The sequence below is a fragment of the Falco biarmicus genome, chromosome 5, assembly GCF_023638135.1.
Source record: "Falco biarmicus isolate bFalBia1 chromosome 5, bFalBia1.pri, whole genome shotgun sequence".
In the NCBI taxonomy this organism is placed as follows: Eukaryota; Metazoa; Chordata; class Aves; order Falconiformes; family Falconidae; genus Falco; species Falco biarmicus.
In genome coordinates, this window is record NC_079292.1 from 18,853,925 (window position 1) to 18,874,347 (window position 20,423).

The following is a 20,423-nucleotide window of genomic DNA, read 5'->3' on the forward strand; positions in this document are numbered from 1 at the left end:
GATGTGAGTGGTTTGGGGTATGGAGGTGATGATGATGAGGCATAACGTTGTCACTCACAGTTATGACTGAGATTTGTCAAATTAAATCAACAGTGGGGTGCTTTTTAATTGCTCCTTTATTGTATAATGCCAGAATCTGTAGGGCATTATTTAATTCTGATTTTGGCTTGGATTTTTTCTTAATACTACTTAGCCCATTTTCTATGGTTATTTATTTATTTATTTTTAAACGTATCTTCTGAATAATTTCTCTTTACTGTGTTTTTGCAATATCCTGACTCTGTATATGGTTACTATGGCCATAGTAACCTAAAATAAATAACACAGAAAATAAATGTTTCTCTCACTGACTTGGAATGAATTTATATAGAGAGGATATAGAGTGCCCATGATCAGGTGGTGAGAAAGATTTCAAATGCAGAAGACCTTGGACATAGGAAAAAGGAAGCTGAGCATGATTCTGAGAAAGCTGAATCCCAGAGGCCTTATTCAGCCCCAATGATCCAAGCTGAGTAACTAACATCAGTAGGAGTTTTCACTAGGAACCTGGCTTCAGGAACTGAGAAAGGGAGCACATTGGACAGGGCCGCAACTTAATATGTCTTCAAGGAAATACTTGCTGGATCTTTCCTAGGATCCAGGGATGGGAATTGCTAGATGATGCATGTGTTAGCCAAGGAGTTTACGACATTGCACAAGACTCAGGATACTTAGCATGAACTGCCTTGACTTGAGTTCTGGTTCTTTCATGAATTATATATTTCCTGCTCTTTTCCAGTAGCTAAATTTCAAGTTCAAGGTATGATGTGTCTTAAGGACTGTCTTGTTTAGTGAAACGCAGGTGTGCAGCATGCAGAAAGCATTACAGAAACTATTCTCCCATCTTACAGCAGAAAGAAGTCACTACCAAGCATTATTTGCAAATCAGAGCTTTCCTGGTCAGTGAACCAACCTTCGCAGTGCTGTGTCCTTCTTTGGGATGCTGCTAAGTCCCAAAGCTGTCTTGGTGCAACTTAGTGCTTTGTCCTGGTAAAAGGACTTGCCTAGATCCCATGGTTGCTTTGCAAAATTCTGGTGATAAAAATCAGCTGTGAACCGACTTAATCAACCAGTTAAATGGTGTTTATGACTGTTTCAGCTTTCTGAGACAGCACAATGTAGCTGGAGTGAACCAAAGGAGAAGCCCAGAGCTGCCAGTCTGAGGCAAAGGAAGGGGAACTGCACTGTCTCCTTTCTCTTCCCACACTGACAAGTAAGGCAAAATCCGATGTAAATGGGACCAGGGGGATGCAGCATCTGGCATGGCATGACACTGTCTGCCACACAGCTCTGCCTTCACAGCCAGTCAACAGCAGTTACTTCAGAGGTTTCCCTCAGAGTGAGATTTATTCTTGGCATCCAAACCTGAGTGCTCTCAGTGCAGGAAGACTTGTACCATTTCCAAGATTTCTGCTGGCTGACTTTACAGTTGGCTGGAGGATGCAGGGGAAGTTTCTGTTCAGCTTATATGGTTTTCGCCGTCGTGTCATTAGCTCCTTTCAAAATAACAGCTTGCCTTCTTGACAGGAACGAATAAACTGGCGAGGCGATTCTCTCTTTGTTAATCTCTAACTGGTCTCCAGCAACACTAGAAAATGAACCGTCTCTAACTCCATTTAGGGCTCCTTGGCCAGTGTGTACTGCACCACAACAGCCCTGACTAGCATGCTCCACAAGGCCAGGTGGTTACCAAATGGCAGCAAACTATCCCCACTTCTGGAGCTTGGATAATCCACCAGGCATGTTGTTCTTTGCTTTAACCATTTCCTGATAGCTCCAGACATCTCTAGGTGGAGGACACACCACAGGACAGATCCATACACAGGGCAAATCCATATATAGGTAAATATGATAAATCTTTCTAATCCTTAGAAAACTTGGAAAGGGAAGAAAACTTGTGAGCTCCTTTTGTCCCATATATCTGAAGGAGGCATCTGGATTTGTTGCTGTGCTAATAAAGATGATCTTTCTTTACTGTGGCAAAGGCCTTTAATCTTTCTCCCCAAAGGAACCTGAGGAATATTTTTTGTGCTTATTGTTTCAGATAGTTTGGACTAACTTTTTTTTGATTATCGATCTTTCTCAATTACAAAACAATTTCTCCTACAGGTAATTTAACTGAATGTATTTGTGACTGGCAATCTGATAAATAGATCTGTATAATATAATCTATCGATGTTTTTTCTCTCCATCCTTTATTTTATTTCAAGTTCCTCAAAGCAAAATCCTTGAGCTAGGGTACTGGTATTGCCAGGTATGAAACAAAGAATAGTCTGCACTATGAATATAGTGCTGAAAAAAACAGAGCAAAATATTACCCATATGTCTTTTGAGCATGAACATGCACATTCAACTAAGTAGTCTGGTTTTGATGTTTGTTCTTAAGCTCAAGGGCTTCAAACATCTTGGAAGAACCTCTTTATATTTTGTTTGTTTACTGACACTATGAGGCAGGCAAGCCTGATGAAGCAAATAATGTGCAGCATCTTTTATAATTATAATAGGTAATATATTTCAGAGTAGTGGAGTAAACAGGGCTTGTAATTAAAACAGCTAAATTAAAGTAACCCCTCTGGGACTACTAGCCTGAGTTCAGCTGAGGAAAGGAATGGGAATAAAGAAGAATCCATACAGAAGAGGAGGGGTAAAGCTTTTGAAAGAGGAAATGGTTGAATTTTAACAAAAATTAAGGGAGGCACAAAAGCTCTTGAAAGGCCCTACCAAATCCTCATTGTGAGCAGTGAAAGGACAGTAATCTTGGTGAGCTTTGACCTATTGGAAAATTGGAACTTCAAGGCTAAAAGAATCCTATTTTTCCATCATATAACAACATGCAGTAGCAAGTCGATGTTCACTCTGTTTATGTAAGGACCATGATATGTTGCATTGCTCTGTTCTTTTCTAGGGTCCTGTTCTTCTCTGTCATTTCAAGCAAAGTCTTAAAAATGCTGTAATTTTGTTTCCAAGTATTGTATCACTTGCTGAAATGGTTTAGGCAGATATCATAGATAATACTGTATGTAAGACCATTTTTACTGGTGTCTTATTAAATGGAAGGCCTGAAATGATGATCTGGACGTCATGTCCTAAGATGTCAACTTGAAAAGAAGTATAAACTCTATGTCTCTTAGGGACCTTTGAAATGGAGACAGAGAGAGCAGATACTGGAAAAAGAACTACTGCAAAGAGCCAAGGAACAACAACTATCCAAAAGGGTTGTAAACCTAAGGTTAAGTAACCGTATTTTTCTTACCCATTTGTCAAGCTACATGTTGCTGTACAAGTTGCCCAGCTAGAAAACAGTCTTTCTTAGTGACTATTTCCTACGAACAACTATACTGACCAATTTTTAATTTGCTTGTTCTAAAATCCTTTGAAGAAAATTTAGGGCTTTTAAAAATGTTGGATATTTTGAAATCCTTGGCCTAAACTGTCCCAAATGTAGAGCTCAGCAAACATTCAGGTTCATTTATAAGGCTGGCATTTAAATCAGGAGTAATGAAGCTGATACAGTGCTAAGAATACATGAATGCTGTTTGCTTTGTAAAGCTGTATATAGAATCCAATAATGAGTCCTGGGATACAGGACAGTCTATCACTGTAAAGTAATTATTTGTTGACTGCTGAGCCAGCTGTGTTGAATTTGTGTCTTGGAGTGTTCAGAATGCCAAAGCATCTTTAAATCTCAGTATTTAGTTTAGATTAGACATGTTAAATGACAGCACATTTTTTATTTCTTACACAGTGCTAGTCTTCTGATGCTAAAAGGAAATTCTTATTGAGACAAATAGTGCAGAAGGTAAGTTAGAAAGGGGAGTGAATAGAGGAAGGGGCTTTTTTTGACCAATTACTTGTCTTTTAAAATGCTGTCAGAGATGGTAACTGCTCTACCCAGAAACTATTGATTGGGACCATGAGGTCTGATTCTGTCCATATTGAAACAGAAAAAGGACATACATTAATGTTAAAAGAAGCTAAACGGATCAGCAAATATGGCAGGGAAAGAAAAGCTCCTCTGTATGCAGGTAGTTGTACTGGAGCCTGCTGGTGAGTATCTGTGTGTATTTTTACTTGGGCTCATATCACATGGAGTCAATTCTCTCCAGACCACCTTGGGGTGCAGAAAAAGGCCTTAGCAAGCCAGCTGCAGCGCAAAGGATAAGTAAGTATGGATCCCCTGAAACCTAGTCCATTGCTTTAGACTAAAGCCACAATGCCTCAACCTGCTTTTATGGCCTGCTCCACAGAATTATATCTGCTGACTTAATTCTGGAGGCAACAATTAGTTCCAGAGGCAAAAATAATTCTGTAGCATTGGGAGCCACCCTGCTGTTAGCACTGCCTCATGAGCAGGCAATGTTTTCCACTGGTCTCCTCTGGGCTTCTGTGGCTGCATAGAGGAGGCTGTACTTGACAATGCCCCGTCCGGTAGGGATCCTGCATGGGCACATGCATCGCAAGACTGTGGGTTTTGCATCCTGCTTTTATTTGAAGGGAGACCTTAGAAAGGTCTTGTCACCAGAAGAGAGACCTTAGAAAAAGCAGTAGCTCCCAGATGGGGGAAAAAAAATATTTAAAATTCCAACAGACATTTGAAAGACAAATGAGAAAGCTCAGATCTTTGAAGATCTCACTTCTGATGTCCATAGAAGTCCCTGTCTTGTTTTGCCACTGCTCAGAGCTAAGGAATCAATGCAGTAAGTGTTGAAGCATGCTGCAGAAGGAAAAAAAGAGAAGGGGGAGAAGACCAGCAAAAGACAACTGAGCAGGGCATCAAGACAGAGGATCAAATCGGGGAAAGGTCTCTCTAACTGTAAAACTCTGCAAATGTCCAGCTTATTTGGAATCTAATCCAAACATTTCGTACAGCATGTAGGAGTGCTCAAAACCTCAGCTTCCAACCTAAACTGGCCTGAGTGCTGAGCAGATAACTATCCAGTATCAGCACATCTAGGAACCAGCCAGTACGGAAATCCTGGAGTGAAGTAATCTTATCCACTCACACCTCATAAAGCCTTGCAGGAACCTATCTATCTGGGAAATCAAAATCCAGGTTTAACGTTCCAGAACCTTGTTGGGAAGGCCGGTATTTGTGACATTTAAGTTTTAATTATTATCCCAAAGAACTGAGGAGCCCCTATGCTTTCTTGTTAAAACCCATCTGGAAAAACAGATGATAAGAAGAGCAGTAATAACACTGCTCAGATGATAGATGCAAGAAAAGCAGCATACTGTAGGTGTCAGGCAGGTTATTTTACTCCAAGTAGAAGCCAGGAAATTGGCGAGAGCTACGGCTCCCTGCGGTGCAGTCCCACCAGCCTGCCTCCCCTGCAGAGCTGCTTGGAGAATACCTCCAAGACCCAACTGAAAGACGAAGCTGAACAACACAAGTTGTTTCATCAGCAGGATTTCACAGAATGCACTTGGTTTTTTGTTTGTGGGTTGTTTTTTTGGGTTTGTTTTTTTTTTTTTAAATTTATTATTATTTTTTTTCCTCAGTGTAATAAAAGCAGAAAGCATTTATACCATACTGCCCTTTTTTAGGCTGACATTTCTGATTGACTTTATACTTCTAGCAGAAAATAACTTTTTAGTTGTTTTTTTTTGTTTGGTTGTTTTTTTTTTTAAATCAATGTTAACCTGGTTATATGCAAGGCCTCTATATGGGATAATTTCTGACAGAATGAATCTCTGACTCCTCATGAATTCCTGGAATTCTCTATGACTGAGTGTTCAGCCCACAGCAATGCTCAGATGTGATCAGCTGCAATATCTGACACTCCCAAGTATTTTCTTGGACTTCTTTAAGAAAGTCTATGGGATTGCTTTTCAGATAATAAGAAAAAAAAGTTCCTTATTTTTAAGACATTTATAAAGGAGAAAACAAAAAGTTTCTAAGTTGTTGCAACACACTTTATTTTGTCAGGCAAATAGTATTTCAGATATTCAATTAAATAGCACTATGTTAAACTACATTTTGTTCTTTCTTACACACTATATAATGCATATTCACTGTAATGACAGTTTCATCATGCTAGGAACTTATACACATACCTACACTTTTAAAACAAGATTTTCCTAATAAAACACACATATCTACAGTAACAACAATTGCAAAGAACACATTGTTAAGTCAAGATTTCAGCAAACTTTACAAACTACACAAAATAAAAATAGCCAAAAAAATATCAGTACACGGTGAAGTTCTTAGCAGTGAACATATCTTTACATTTGGTGAAGTTATGCCTAGAAGTCATTTTGCTTTTGAATTTTTTAAGGAATAAAATTATATACAGTATTTAGTAATCCTCAAAATAGGAAGTATTAAATAGCACAGACAATATTACAGTCTTAAGTTTTGGTGTTACCTACAGTAGAGGGGCTACTTTAAACAAATAAAAATTGCAGTTTGTCTATTCTGTACATTTAGGGCCAAATCCTCAGCTGGTATAAACCACAGTAGCTAAATGGACAGCAAGGAAGTTACATTAGTTTACATCAGCTGAGCATCTGCCTCCTGACTACTCTATACACAGGGGAAAGCTGCTAAAGCATGGAAACTTGGACCAGTTACGCACTGACAGAAGCTTATTATATATTTGCTGAAGTTTTCATGCAGCAGGAAAAATGTTAGTTTAAGTATAATCCCTTAAACAGTCGTACCATAATAATGGCATACGAAGCAGCTTTAAAAATATTATTTTATGATCATATGAAACTCTGAGCTATGCTGATTGTTTAACGGAATCCCTTATTGCCAATATTCTATTAGAAAACAGTGTAACAATAATTTCTGAGGCCTAATAGAGGCCTATTAAAATATAACTGCACCTAACCATTTAAAGGGTAAATTGTACCCTTAAATACCTATTAATCACTGTATTCCATCTGGAAGCAATTATGATCCTCACAATAGACATTAATATCACACTAACTCTGCAGCGAATCTTCTGGGGAAATAGGAAGAGCATGGCAGCATACAGAGTATATGCACTAATGTCATTCCAGGAGGTAGTTCTATTTTGTGGCACTCGATTTTTTTGGTTTGTCACTTACTTCAGAAGTCAGTCATCAGGAAAACAAAAAAATAGTTTGCTGCACTGAACGTCAGCTGGGAAAACAAAGAATAGAAAACAACCAACAATCTTATTTTCCTTTACACACCTCATTTTCCTTTTTTCTTCTCCAGAGCCTGCTTTGGCAGCTCTTGGGGACAGATCCAAGCTCACTGAAGTCAAACAGAAATTTTCCTGGTGGTTTCCATAAGCAGGACCTTAGATACCAGTGGCTACATGTTGCAGAAATAAGCATTTAGGCCTAAGGAAAGCACTTAACTAGATGGCAATATATGAGCAGACTGGCATTGCCATCCCCTTTGAAGCAAGCAGTAAGCACACAAATTTAATTCAAAGAGCTCCCACCAGCATCAAAGGGACTTGGAGACAGTGTTTAAATGGTTTGATCAATCACGGTCCATTTCCCAGCTATTCTGCATCAGGTGGTGATAGAGTGACATATCTAACAGATACCAGGTAAATACCTGAGCTACTTCCATCGCACCTGATCTTAACTCAGACTGGCACAAACCCAGTTCTCCTACGCCCTGTAGAGTTATTCCCAGAGTAGTCTAATAGAAGCGGAATCAAAATAAAGTCCAGATTTTCAACATAGAGTCATTAAAATGTTTAAAACTATGTTTTAAAATACAGTAACCATCTGTTACTGGCTGGAACTAATGAATTGTTAAAAATATTTTTTCTTATCTTCTCTGGGTTCAGAAATTATTTTCATTCCATTTGTTTCCTAGAAATTTACCTTTCGTTTTTTTTTAGCTTAACATAGCTCAGTTTTGAGCTGACCATTTGTTTATATTTTTGTATACTATCTTAAAATATCATAGAATAAACCACAATTTTTCTAAGGTACTCATACATTTTTAATCCCTGTCATCCATCTCCTTCAAACAGACTCAGTGGCTTCTGAACACTCTTACATAGTAAAATGATAAAGATATGTCCCTATTTTTTGGCATTAGTGCTGCTAAAAAAAAAAGGGTTTCCCAAGATGGCTTGATGCACATTTACCCAATTTTCATCTAAAAATACTTCATTAGATCTGACAGCTGCTTCTTAAACAAAAATATTTCTGTTTAAACATGCCTCTCAAGTTGTTAAACTTTTTGGTTTTTCACCCAAACCCATTTTTCAGTTTTATTTTTCCCTCGTTCTTTTTTTTTTTTTTCTTTTCTTTTCCTTATCTTTTCAGCAGAAAACTGAAAGTAAGAGGAAATTGTGAAAACATTGAAAAGAAAAAGGGTACAAAGACTGGAAAATAGAAATGGTTTAATTTAAAAATTCTAGTTAAAATATTTGCAACTTTGAAAAAACAGTTGAAAAAATAATGTTTAAAAATTTTTGAAGACACTCGTGTTTCCACATTGCAGACAAGCTCCAATTTAATCATGGAACAGCTTAAAGACAATCTATGTTTTTCGTTTCTGAGTAAACACTATACAGTATACACCCATTCTGTCCTTTGAAAAAAACTGGAGTGTAATTCTTTGAAAAATAGCTAAAATACCTAAGTCACTTAGGTGTTTTTCAAAATTGTATGTATAATGAACATTCTTATGTTAGCTTTGTGCCACTTCTATAGCTATGTAGTGTTATAGGACAACCTATTTTAATAAAAATCAATATGAGCAGAGATATTTTAAGTTACATTCCAGAACTCATTAATTTATTACAACTCATACTATGCACAATAATCAGTGTTTCTTCTGATAAAGTATAAATTTTTTTTCTTCTACTCATTCCTTCACTTGGCCTCTGAATGAATAAAACATTTCTACTATAATTTACTTGCTTCCTATCGGCATGCATTCACATGATTTGAACAATGAGTGAAAGCTGTAAACCCAATATTGAACAGTAAACAAGAAGAAACTCATGTTCTTAAATGCAGTGTAAGGAAATCTTAGTACCATCCTACTTTGAGCATACATCTTAACCTGGATTCTTTCACCACTGGTCTTGTACAGTTCCAGAGTTGCAAGATAATGCACTGATTTTGTAAAAATTTCTATTAAGCTGTAATTAAATACTGAGATGTGTAAAGGTGAATCTGGTTTAAGATGAATACCCACTTCTGCTTCTACTACAGAGCCCAACCTAGTGTCTGTAAGCACCTAGGAAAGAAAATGCTCTGAATGATTTTCTTAGGTTACACTGCATTTTATTGGGAGACATCTTTTCTGAGGCTTGTTTGATTTTCGTTTAATTATTTATCAGATTTGCCTAAATTTGTTCTCTATAGACAAATATAAGCCCCCTACAGTGAGGACAAAGTTATCTATCACTACCAAATAAAATTAAGATCCAGGTAATTGATTCCTTCTATTCCTACTTTTCCTGCTATTGATAAGGGCCTTTAGTTTGCTGTAGTCCCCTCTCATCTTCTGGGATTCTTCCCTCTGCTGACCTTGCTGTCTACTGTCTTTGCAGTATTGGTTAATCATCTGCATTTCTGAGTGGCTGAAAGCTCCCACAAAGTCCTTTGGGTGGAACTGCAGTGCTCGCACCGAGCTGGCCCAGGTCCAAGGTGACCACTTGTCAGTCATGAAGGCCACCATCTCTGAATCCAGCACTTTGAAATTGATCTTTGCTAAGGTCTGCTTGAAGCTGTTCTCTGTTGCAATGCAGTGGTAAAGCCCCTGGTCACTGTCTTGGACAGAGCGAATGAGGAGTCCTTGATCAGTAGCTATGATCCTCTCATTCAGCTTGACCTAAAATTAGGGTAAAAAGGCAGAAGGAACTATTTAGGGAATGTTATGGAACAATACAGTATTGGACCTGTTGATAAGTCTCACCCCAAACACCTCTTTCTTCCTTAAAGTTTCTTAAATGTACTATATTTTGCTTTATCATATCTCCCAGAGATCGCTGTTATTGCTACTGTTAGCAGAGAGCTTATCTCAAAGTAGGTAAGTATCACTAAAGAAAATTACTTTTAAAATTTGTTATGTTACAATATATTTGGCCAGGGTGAAGACATACGCAAACCTGGAGACTAGATGAAAGAAGAGTTTTCATAATGTTCAAATAGCAGAGCTGGAAATGAACTTGTATTTGCCAGGGTTACACCCCCAAGAGCGTCTCTTCCAGCATCAGAGGTTGCTGCTGAGGCTCAGTGGAAGAAAGGTGCAGAACTGGTGGTTAATCCTGCAGCGAACACAAGGTGGCTTCCAGTTAAATATTTTGACTTAGAGCAGGTTCCTGGGGCTAAGTTCCAAACTCTGATCTGCACTGTAGAGTCTATAGCCTGGTATAAAATTTTTCATCGCAGTGACCTCAGCTGGGAATTGGCTCATTGGTAACCATGAGCAACTTTTCTACTCTCTTATTTCCTTTCTGGTTTCAGACTCTGGACAGTACCAGGAGATGGTCACATCACCTAAAGGAAGCGAATTACCACAGCTTCTTGGGTTATCATCCGATTATAAATTACTGTGCACATGCACGGTTTTTTTGCATGTCAGTTGTGAAGTAAAAATTTCTAATTTAACCCATTATGAAAGAATACCAGTGCTGGTATTTTTATGAATTATTTTTCTATTTTGCCACTGCACTTTGCATTATACTTGATTCCCTTGGGAGTTCACTTATTTTAATAATCTGTTATTGTAAACTTTTGTAGATATTACGGAGGTAAAACTTCCAGAAATCTGAGAGCATGAAATGTAATTAACCCTTTGATTGCTTTAATTTGTCTGTTGTTATTTAAAACTGCATTGATTCTAATACAGTTATTGAACATATGAACGAAAAAGGGAGATGTTCTGCTATAGCAAAGGGTTGAAGAATTGCACCCAGATTGCCAGGACATGGCTTGAGTCTTTGAAGAGTAAGTGAGAAAAACAGCATGAAAGACTCAGTGAAAGGCTTGCAAGTCCTCTCTGATTTTGGAAAATGCTCTGGTATGAGAATAACGCTTTTCTGTATTTATAATCTATCAACAGACACCATATTACTTAACAGTTCCTTTCGAAAGATGTTCCTCTTTATTCATATAGTAACTGCCTTGGATTTGAAATGGATTTTTTCCCCCTTTGATATTACTTAAGGACGGCACATTCCCCATAAACAATCATACCGTGTATTACAGTGCTGAAACTTGAGAGCCTTAGAGAGTGCAGTAATGGAAAATGTGATTGCACCATGGTGGGGAAACGCTTTTGTCAATACGTGTTCTTGGCCTGGACTACTTACTTGCTAAAGAAACCTTTCACATTTCTCCCACTTTTGTCTTTTTTCTCTTCAATAGCACTGAAAGGCTACTGCATGCCGACTTCTTCCTGAACTTTATACAGGTTATTGCTTTTATGCCTATTTCCTCAGATCAATAAGAACTCCTGATGCCGCAAACCTTCATTTAGCAATTAGTAAGGTGTGAAGGAAAAATTCATTAAATAGTTCCCTTACTTTAGGGGCTCACAAGAATTTTCTTGACAGCTGTTCTGGTCTGATAGAAATCACTGGGGATGAGGAGCAAAGTCCTAGCTATACTGAAGAGTCTGACATTATTTGTATGGGTAAAGTGCTGTTCACTGTCCTGCATCCACACAAATTCTCCAGCTTCACTCTAGCCAGGCAATATGATGAAAACACAAACGCTCCCTTGCCTTGATCTGGGGAGTGGATGAGATGCTGGCTGAGGTCCCTTCCAGAGCTCCAGCTCACATTACTCACCTCTTTCCTCCTGTCATTGTCTTTCTGTAGCAGCCATTTAATAGAAGCCTGTGGAGATTTGGGTGTGCATTCAAGAAATGTGGTGTTGTTTTTCACTCCATACTGAACTATTTCTGCAGCATTTCTGTATGCTAGAAAGAAAAAGAAAACAGATTAGGCTACTGTGAGTGGTGATTTGATATAGAAAGCAAGTAACTGCAATACAGGTAACATGAAGCATGTCTGATCCTGATATTGGCCAATAATAAATAATTTAGGGCACAACATTTTCAAAGAAATAAAGTGAAATGTGAAGAAGCACATCCAATTCCAAATACCAGTGTTTTCAATTCGACATGGTCTGTTCCGAGAAAGTAGGATATCTGTGGGCTGATAAGCTCTGATGATGGGATCACAGCTCAGGGATATTGTTCCCTGAAATGATCTTATTCTCTACTCTTACAAGAAAGCCTATCTAGAACAATCCAAAGGAAAATGAAGTATTTAACATATTTATTTCTTCACACTTCACCATTTACGAGTTGGGGGAATATGGTTGTAAGACTCAAAATACAGCAGCATGCCCTAAAGAAGGCTCCATCTATTCCAGCTGTGTGCAGAATCACAGGGAGACGAGAGAGGGCAGGCTTGGCTCCTGCTCCTCTGCTTCTCGTACAAAGCAAGGAAGGGACTTGGCTCTAAATCTGAAATGCAATGAATATGTAGACAGGCCAGCAATAGAGAGCAGGACAGATTTACAGCACTCCAGCAACACCTGGGCAAGTGCTGAGTGTATGTCATCGCTTAGACCTGTTGTGCCCCTTTATAGTCTTGATGAACAATTGGCAGTTACCAATAGGAACTTTTAGATGCTCGTTGCTTAGCCCAAATCATAACATTTGTCCTGAAAACAATACACTTCCAGATTTAAAAGCTTACTTCATTTATGAATTTTTTTTTTTTTTTTAGAATGAAGCAATGGATACCAAATAATATGAGAAATGCAAATACCTAGAGGTCTACACATCTAAAATCTGATTGTTTTTGCACAGTCCTAAGACTGGTTTTCCTCAGACTCTAATGTATCTCCCATTCTTTTCAGCTTCTTTCATCAACCGATATGTGAAATTAGAATCTATTGTACTAAAGGAAGGAGGCTTTGCTTAGTTCTAGTACTTCAAAGTTTTTAGCACATTTATCAGGTTGTACCAAAATCAACCGTAACTTTTAAGAGAATAATGTGGAAATTATTTTGCATTCACAGACCGTAAATTAGCAAAGAGCTTATCTGTGAGCTGATCTATTTGTAGCTGTCGAACAGTGAAAATTAGAGCTGTAACTTTATTACTTTTAGGTACACTGGAACTAGGTGTACCACAGAAAGGCATCTTTGTCCATTTAATTGATCAAGATATATCCAACGTCTTACCAACTACTACTTAAACATGCTAAGAAAAGATTGAGAGATTACAAATGCATTTGTCTAATGGCCATAAGGGTTAACACAAGCATAACTATTAAACAGAACATTTGAAAAGTTATCATACAAGCCCCTTAGTTCTTGATCTATTTAAAAACTGCAATGTGCCAAAAATGTTGAGTTTATACATGCTGAGAGGTCTAAGGTATGCATGTTTAAAGACTTAATTTCAAGACTGTGGTTCCCCAAGATCTTGGAACATTTCTTGCTATTGACTGACTCTGTCTTTTGTTCTTTAGGTAGATTTCATTTTTTCCCCAAACATGGTAGTTTTGCTATAAATGTCTTTAATTATATTTTGAAAGAGTCTAAGTTGCTGTTTCTTTTTATCTTTTTTTCCACTGGGGAAACAACTGCCATCTACCTATGCTATATTCCACTACTGTCAACAAAATATCCTTCATTACAGTTGCTAAAACACATAAACCTATAAATACACCCACATTAAGAAAAAATGGTTGGAAAACAAGAAACCTGTTTCACAGGACTATTAAGGTTTAAACATTTGTTTCCCCTCAGCCCAGAAAGCAGACAGTTGACCTTCTCACATTTTCCACACCGAAAGAGGAGACACCCACCCTTGGGACAGACAATGGGTAGGTGGTCACAGCACATGCCTGCAAGGTAGGACACGCAGCTCAAGTTACTTCATGACTCAGAGCCTAAGCTTTAATATGGATCTCTCAGAGCTCAGGTGCATACTCCAATGCTGGGGTCATCTTTTGTAATTAACTCTTCAAGCTATTCAGCTTCATATAAATGACCTAATACCGAGTCATGGGGAAAGACTCACTAGAGCACCATTAGCCACAGTTGGGCTGAGGGATCTACGCCCAACTGACTGTTGTCTGTTTTGATCCACGAGATTCTTCTGAGACCCAGCGGAGACCACTGCATTGGGATTACTATTAACTGAACCTTTTACATGTAACTCTTCAAGCATTGTTCTTTTATTCAAAAAATTAAATTGAAAATTTACAATCAGGTCTATTATTTGGTCTCCAGATGGTACAGATGAGAACGCACTTCAAAATGCAGGCTCAGAAACAGAGGTGAAAGGAGCATAATTCTCTAATGCATGCCCTTGGTTTGATGGCATACATTGCTATCACTGAGCTCAGGCATGCATGGAGCTGAAGGGTATTAAGCTGCCTTTATGTATGTGTCTACTCTTACTATGACTCTGGCCGTATTTGACTGGTGTCCATCAATCTGAATAAAGTGGTAGTTGGGAGGGCAGGGAATTAGCTCCCCTGTCCACCCACTGCATGCCAGGCTGACTAAAGCGTTGCACAGCTGGAAATAAGAGGTTTCATAAAGAGATTTGGAATGGTTTATTTTCCCATGTGAAGGGAGAAAGGAATAATCATAACACAAAAGACAGGCCTAGAGCCTGCTGTTTGCTGAAAGATGTGCTCCAAAACTCAATATGGCATCAAATATTCAGAGTAATTCTGAGGGCCAAGACTTAAATGCATGAAGAGGCATTAACAAAGAGTGAAGGTATTTAGAAGCAGAAAAGCCCTTAGATTAACTGTGACTGTTACTGGTCAACACTATCAGCTTTTTATTTCATGTATGCTGAACTATGTATTTCATGGTTCATCATTTTATCACATATAATGATACAATATATAATATTTTATCATAATAATGATATAATATTTTATATAATATATGATATATAATATATCGTAATATGATATGATATAATAATGATATAATTATATCATATATATGCAAGTGTCATGTAATTGCAAGGAAAAGGTGTTAAAATGAAATCAAAACAAAACTCAGACCTGGAAAATAATTATGCTTTACCAGTAAACCGCACAGAAAATGTGAGTTATGATGAATCACATAAAGGAAAGCCATGCATTCTTTATATAGCTTGAGGATCTCTAAATTATACTACCTTTCAGGTTGAAACCTCGGCACTGAGTCAGAGGGTTTCCATGTCTCACGTCTTGCCTACGACTCCTCCTGAAATATTTTGTAAAAACAAAATGTTATTCCAAGACAGCTACACTACAAATAAACACCTTTTTATTTGTGGGTTGTTTTTTTTTTTTTTTGTTTCTTTTTTTCACTAGATCAGCTGTGAGGGGTAGTTCATGACCTACTGTGAGTATGCTTTACTCTTGGCAGGCTTGCTAGAGTGAAGATAACGTTTAAGTGGACAGTCAGTTTGCTGAAGTTTATAAAATGGTTGTACTTTGGTAGGTAAAGTAGTTTTGCAATGGAGGTATAGAGATGGAAGAGTTAGAGGTGATGCATCAAATAGGTGTCGGTTCACTGTTGCAAGACCTAACATTCAAAGCCAGAACCTCCAGCTGGAATTCTTCATAAAGGCAAGCACCTAAGAATGAGATGTGTAAGAGTCACAGTGCTCATATGTAATGCACCAAAATAAAATTATGACATAGGGCATGTTCCCTCCTTCATTTTGCTAGGCACCTTATTTTTGGTGCCTGTAGCCGCCTTGGTAGCTGAGTGGCTGAAGTATTCACTCAGAATAATGGAGAGCTAAGATTCAGTTCTGTCCTCTGCTAGCGGATGTGTGATTATTTCCAGAAGACAGTCAAACTCACCAAGTCTCAGAATACTTCTAAATGGGAATTTTCCATATTATTTAGATAACAGATGCAAAATCACGATTCTGTAACAAATAAACTAGGGAGTTTACTGAGACTGGGAATACCACCGTTTCAGCCCTCCTCAGCTAGGATGTCATAGCTCGCAGAATTCAGTGCATGAAAACCTGGTGTCTGAATTTTTTATTCTTAAGATACATAATTTTGTTTGCTGGATATTCTGTAAGTTGGTTCAATATTTATCAAGTGCAACAAAAATAAGTATTGGTGATAGATTGTTGCAAATGGATGCTGCTGGGATATGTAACAGCTGTGTTCTGAACTATGCACTAATGACTCACAAGATCAGAAACTGTAAAAAGCCCCTGGAGCTCCAGTACTGCTGAGTGAAGGGTGATGCCTCTACGTCCACATTATACCAGGTACTGCACAAACAACCAGAGACAGTGTTTATAATTCCATGTCACCCGATCCTTTCACTGCATTGTTTTAAAAGGAAACATTTGAAAGGCAATGTTTCAAAGGAGTAATTTCTGACATTCCAAGTATAGTTTTGATGTTTATCACCAAAAATATTTCATCTTATGCCTTGGGATCTTGACTCTTGTGAACCATTTTTGTGAGTCAAAGGAGGCAATGAAGAGTTTCTGAGTGAATTTCAGGACTCCTGTGCTACCAAGCTGCTCCACTCTGTCAGAAATGGCATGCTGCTTGCATTAAGCAGTTCTCAGAATGGAAACAAACAGTCTGATATTTATAAAAAAGGTTGAGAAGGTGTTGGTTAGAAAGTAAATATAATACTTTCAGGTGTTTTGTGGTAAATCTATGTTGGATGAGGAGCCACAGTAATCCATGGAAGGCAAAAGTGTCAAAAGTAGCAAATAATCAAATGTGTCCAGCAGATACTACTGTCTAGACTATGGGATTTGGCTCTAATTACCAATGTTTTCTCCTTCATAATCTCTCTTGTTAGATAAAGGGACAACTCATTTCCTTCACATATGAAAACCAGATTTCTTTCCAACAGTTTTAGGTGTTTATTTTGGTTTGATATAAAAAGAAAATTGCAAACAAAATGTCAGCATGAAAGCAAGCCCCAGTGGAAATAACCCTGCGTGTATATAATGGGGATGGCAAAGGAATCCACTGGAAACTGCACAGGCTTGGGGATTTTTTCTTCTCTTTCCTCTCCCTATCTTACGACCTCTGTTCCATGGAAGAAAACAATCAGGCTGCAATCTAGAGGCTGAATATGTTGAGTGAAAGTCGTAAAAAACTCCGGTACTTTACCAGCTGCTACATGGCCAGGTTGGGCTTCACTTCTTTATCTCAAATAAGGAATGAGTCAAAAAAACTTTGCAATAACACAAGTATTTAATAATAAAATAAACATGCCAGGGATGACACTGTCATCAGCTGGTTGGGCCACCACTTTGCCTGTTTCTGTCCACTGTCTCCCTCCATGTAGGTAAAGGAGTAAAGCCCATTAATTGCACCTGGTCTTCTGCATCTGCAGCTCAGATGCAGGCAGGGAGCACAGTGGCACAGAGCAGGTGAAGCTCAGGCATGCATCTGAAAGATTTTTCTCCTCTGCAGAATACTCATTGTGTATTCTGTAGCTTTTTTTTGGTATATGAAGTGAAATCTTAGGGATACAAGAGCTCACTACAGCCTCCTGCTATTAAATATTTCCCTTGGGAGGAGGAAAGAGGCTCCTGTTTTGCATAAGAATTATGAGACGGACTATTAGCTCTGCTGTAAATTAAAGAGAAATTGCTTTCCCTGTCTGCTTTAATAAATCTCATGTCAAAACCCCCAAATCAACAGGCATTACATGGAAATCACATTTGCCTAAAATTTCCCTGGAAATAATTCTTCTCATTCAGGAGCAAATGAGGAACAAAAAAATAAATGACTTTATTCCTCAGACAGCCTGAGAGATATTTTGCTGTATTTAGGCCTGTCATAATTACATCCATAGTGCAAATGAATTTAAACAAAGCGAACAAATGTTTCACTGATTTTGTGTGCATGAGACAGAAGGATTAATATTTATGATTAGGAATGGGTTTTGGTGGTTTTTTTTCCTGTCCATTACTTTAAACATGAAAAGGCAAGCTCTTTATCATGCACCCTTGCAGCACACTCCTAGGTGGATGCACAATGCCAAGCACAATAGCTACGGAGGTATTGTTTGTACATGTACCTGAAAGGAATGACATCCCACTTCTCCAACACACTACAACACCCCAGGCTACACAGCAGAACAAAAGCCTTCTTTCCTTGCAGACTTCACTGGCCTGCTTAATACTGCTCACCTTTTCCCTGTGGGATAAAACCTGGAGCAGGAATTGCCATCCCAGGCACAGTACGGATCACGGGCTAGGCAGCAGTCAGCACAGGCGGTCCCATAGATGTGGCAGCGATGCAAGGACACCTGGGTGACCCCTTCATCTGAGCTCACATACAACTGTTGCTGTAGAAGGAAATGGAAAGATTTATTTCAGATGTGAAGGAGCTTCACCCAAGGCTTGGCTAACACACCTAAACCCCTTTCAATTAATCTTGGAATTAAGACCAAAAAGGGAGCCACTGATATATATAAAGTCAAGATAAACAGGAATCTCCCAGGTGAACAAGCCTGGACATATTTATGGAAAAATATTTCCACCGTCTGTTAGAAAACACTTAGAAACATTGGGGAATGTTAATGTTTTTCGGACATTGAGTGTCATTGTTCTGTTCTGGGGCAGACAGGCTGAGTTAATATTGCTCAGATTTGGGAACTTGGTTCTTATTCAGTGAGGATTATTGGCTCAAGTCTTTGAACAAAGTATTTTGTCTGCATATAGTCACTTTAATAAATATTGTGCAGAGTTCCTAGTTGGATTCTCCAGTGCATAGATTTCCAAGACATAAAACCTAGAGATTAGGTTGAGGCTTACGGCCAGATTCTGATAGCCTTACATACCTGGAAAAATAAGCCAGAAGAATTTTTATAATAAATGAAAGCTTTTGGAAAAGGAGTTCAAAGTGAATAGAACATTCAAAATCTGGGCCAAAACGACTGTTTTACTCTGAAACATCTAATCAATTACTCTTAAAATATAAATTAGTATTGAACAAAAACCTCAACTCTCCCTTGATCTTTTTGTCATAAAACTAAAAATAATTATAAATTAGTAGCAGTTTTGTAAAGCATTGGGCAACACGTTGCTTGTAAAATCATGGAATGCATATTTTTAGTTCAGGTTTGTAACATTTCACTAGAAATCCTCTCAAGTGTTTTCATCATTCTTATTGACATTGTTTGTTACTAATGAACACACACTAGTTCGCCATGGACCCAACAGCTCCAACACTGCCTTTTTGCATAGATTGGACTTCCAAGAGAAAATTTCTGGTTAGGACTTTAAGAAAAAGAGAGGAGGGAACATTTCCTCTTTTAATACTTTTTTTCCTTAATTGTCAAGCAAAACAACAAAGCAATTGGTATTCTAACATCTTTAAGTTAATTTGCTTCTCAGTTAATAAGCACTAAGTAAGGATACCACTTTTCTTTACCTTTTTAGATGAAATCTTCATTGTTGTTATAGGGGAATTACTCTGAAAGACAAAATTCCAAACCACATTTACAAGGACTGTCTTGTTAATACTGTCCCAACACAGAAATCTCAAATTCAATAATACCAAAGTCATATCTAAGAAAAATATAACTTTTCGTATCTTGGAAAGGCGTAACTCATTCCTACTGATATTTTTCCTATTTTAAGAACGAAACGAATGACATCTATACAATTCAGTCTCACAAAATGTACTTGCTAAACTCAACTCATTATTATTACCCATGTGCACCAGCAAGTTCTTGTACATTTTTAATTAAGCTGCATCTGTTACCTCAGCAATATATCAGCAATGTGTTTTGAAGCCATTACTCTCACTTTGTAATAAGAAACAATGTTTGTTCTTTGACAATGATGATAAGGAAAAAGCATACAATAGTTCATGCATATCCACCACATGATGCAGATAAGAATATGTCATGTTTCTCCTACACATTTTCTACAGTGCACAGAGTTTGGTTACCATCCAACATATACGTTCAGATTACCAATAACTGCAATATTAAAAATGTCATGTGTGTTATTGAATGTTTCTTTCCCAGAGACAGTACTGTATACTACTGTGTGTCATCATGGCATTCTATTATTGTCTGTGTCCAAACCAAACATTAAAGAGCTTCAAAAGGAATTATCACATTCATTGCCTTAAGCAAGTGAAGCAATTCATTATTCCCATCCAAAAAAATGATAAAATTGATGGTAATAAAAATGTTTAGCATTTTTTTTTAAGGTTTAGCATTTGCTCAGTCACAAAGGAAAGCTGTAACGGTGGGCTAGCATTAATTGCAGTGGACTACATGCACAGCAGGGAGGCCAGGACTAGAAAATCTGGCTGCGAATCATGTGAATTGGCAAAGGTTTGAAGGAGTTTGGAGCTGCTGTGCTATTTCATGAACTGTCTGGAGACTCAAGGTCAAATGCAGCATTGGATCTGATGCCACAGTCTTCTTTCCTTGCTTAT

General features: G+C 38.0%; 1 protein-coding gene across 1 annotated transcript in view; it reads right to left on the reverse strand.

Annotated features, from left to right (window-relative positions):
- Positions 1-5,930: 5,930 nt before the first annotated feature.
- SEMA3C (semaphorin 3C) overlaps positions 5,931-20,423 on the reverse strand; it is a 122,748-nt gene continuing 108,255 nt past the window's right edge. Inside the window, exons 14-18 of the mRNA XM_056341308.1 lie at positions 19,404-19,445; positions 18,158-18,315; positions 15,161-15,228; positions 11,787-11,917; positions 5,931-9,823 (exon numbers count right to left, since the gene is read on the reverse strand). Coding sequence (XP_056197283.1) covers positions 9,410-9,823; positions 11,787-11,917; positions 15,161-15,228; positions 18,158-18,315; positions 19,404-19,445 — 813 coding nt within the window. The 3' untranslated portion in view covers positions 5,931-9,409. The remainder of the gene's footprint in view (positions 9,824-11,786; positions 11,918-15,160; positions 15,229-18,157; positions 18,316-19,403; positions 19,446-20,423) is intronic.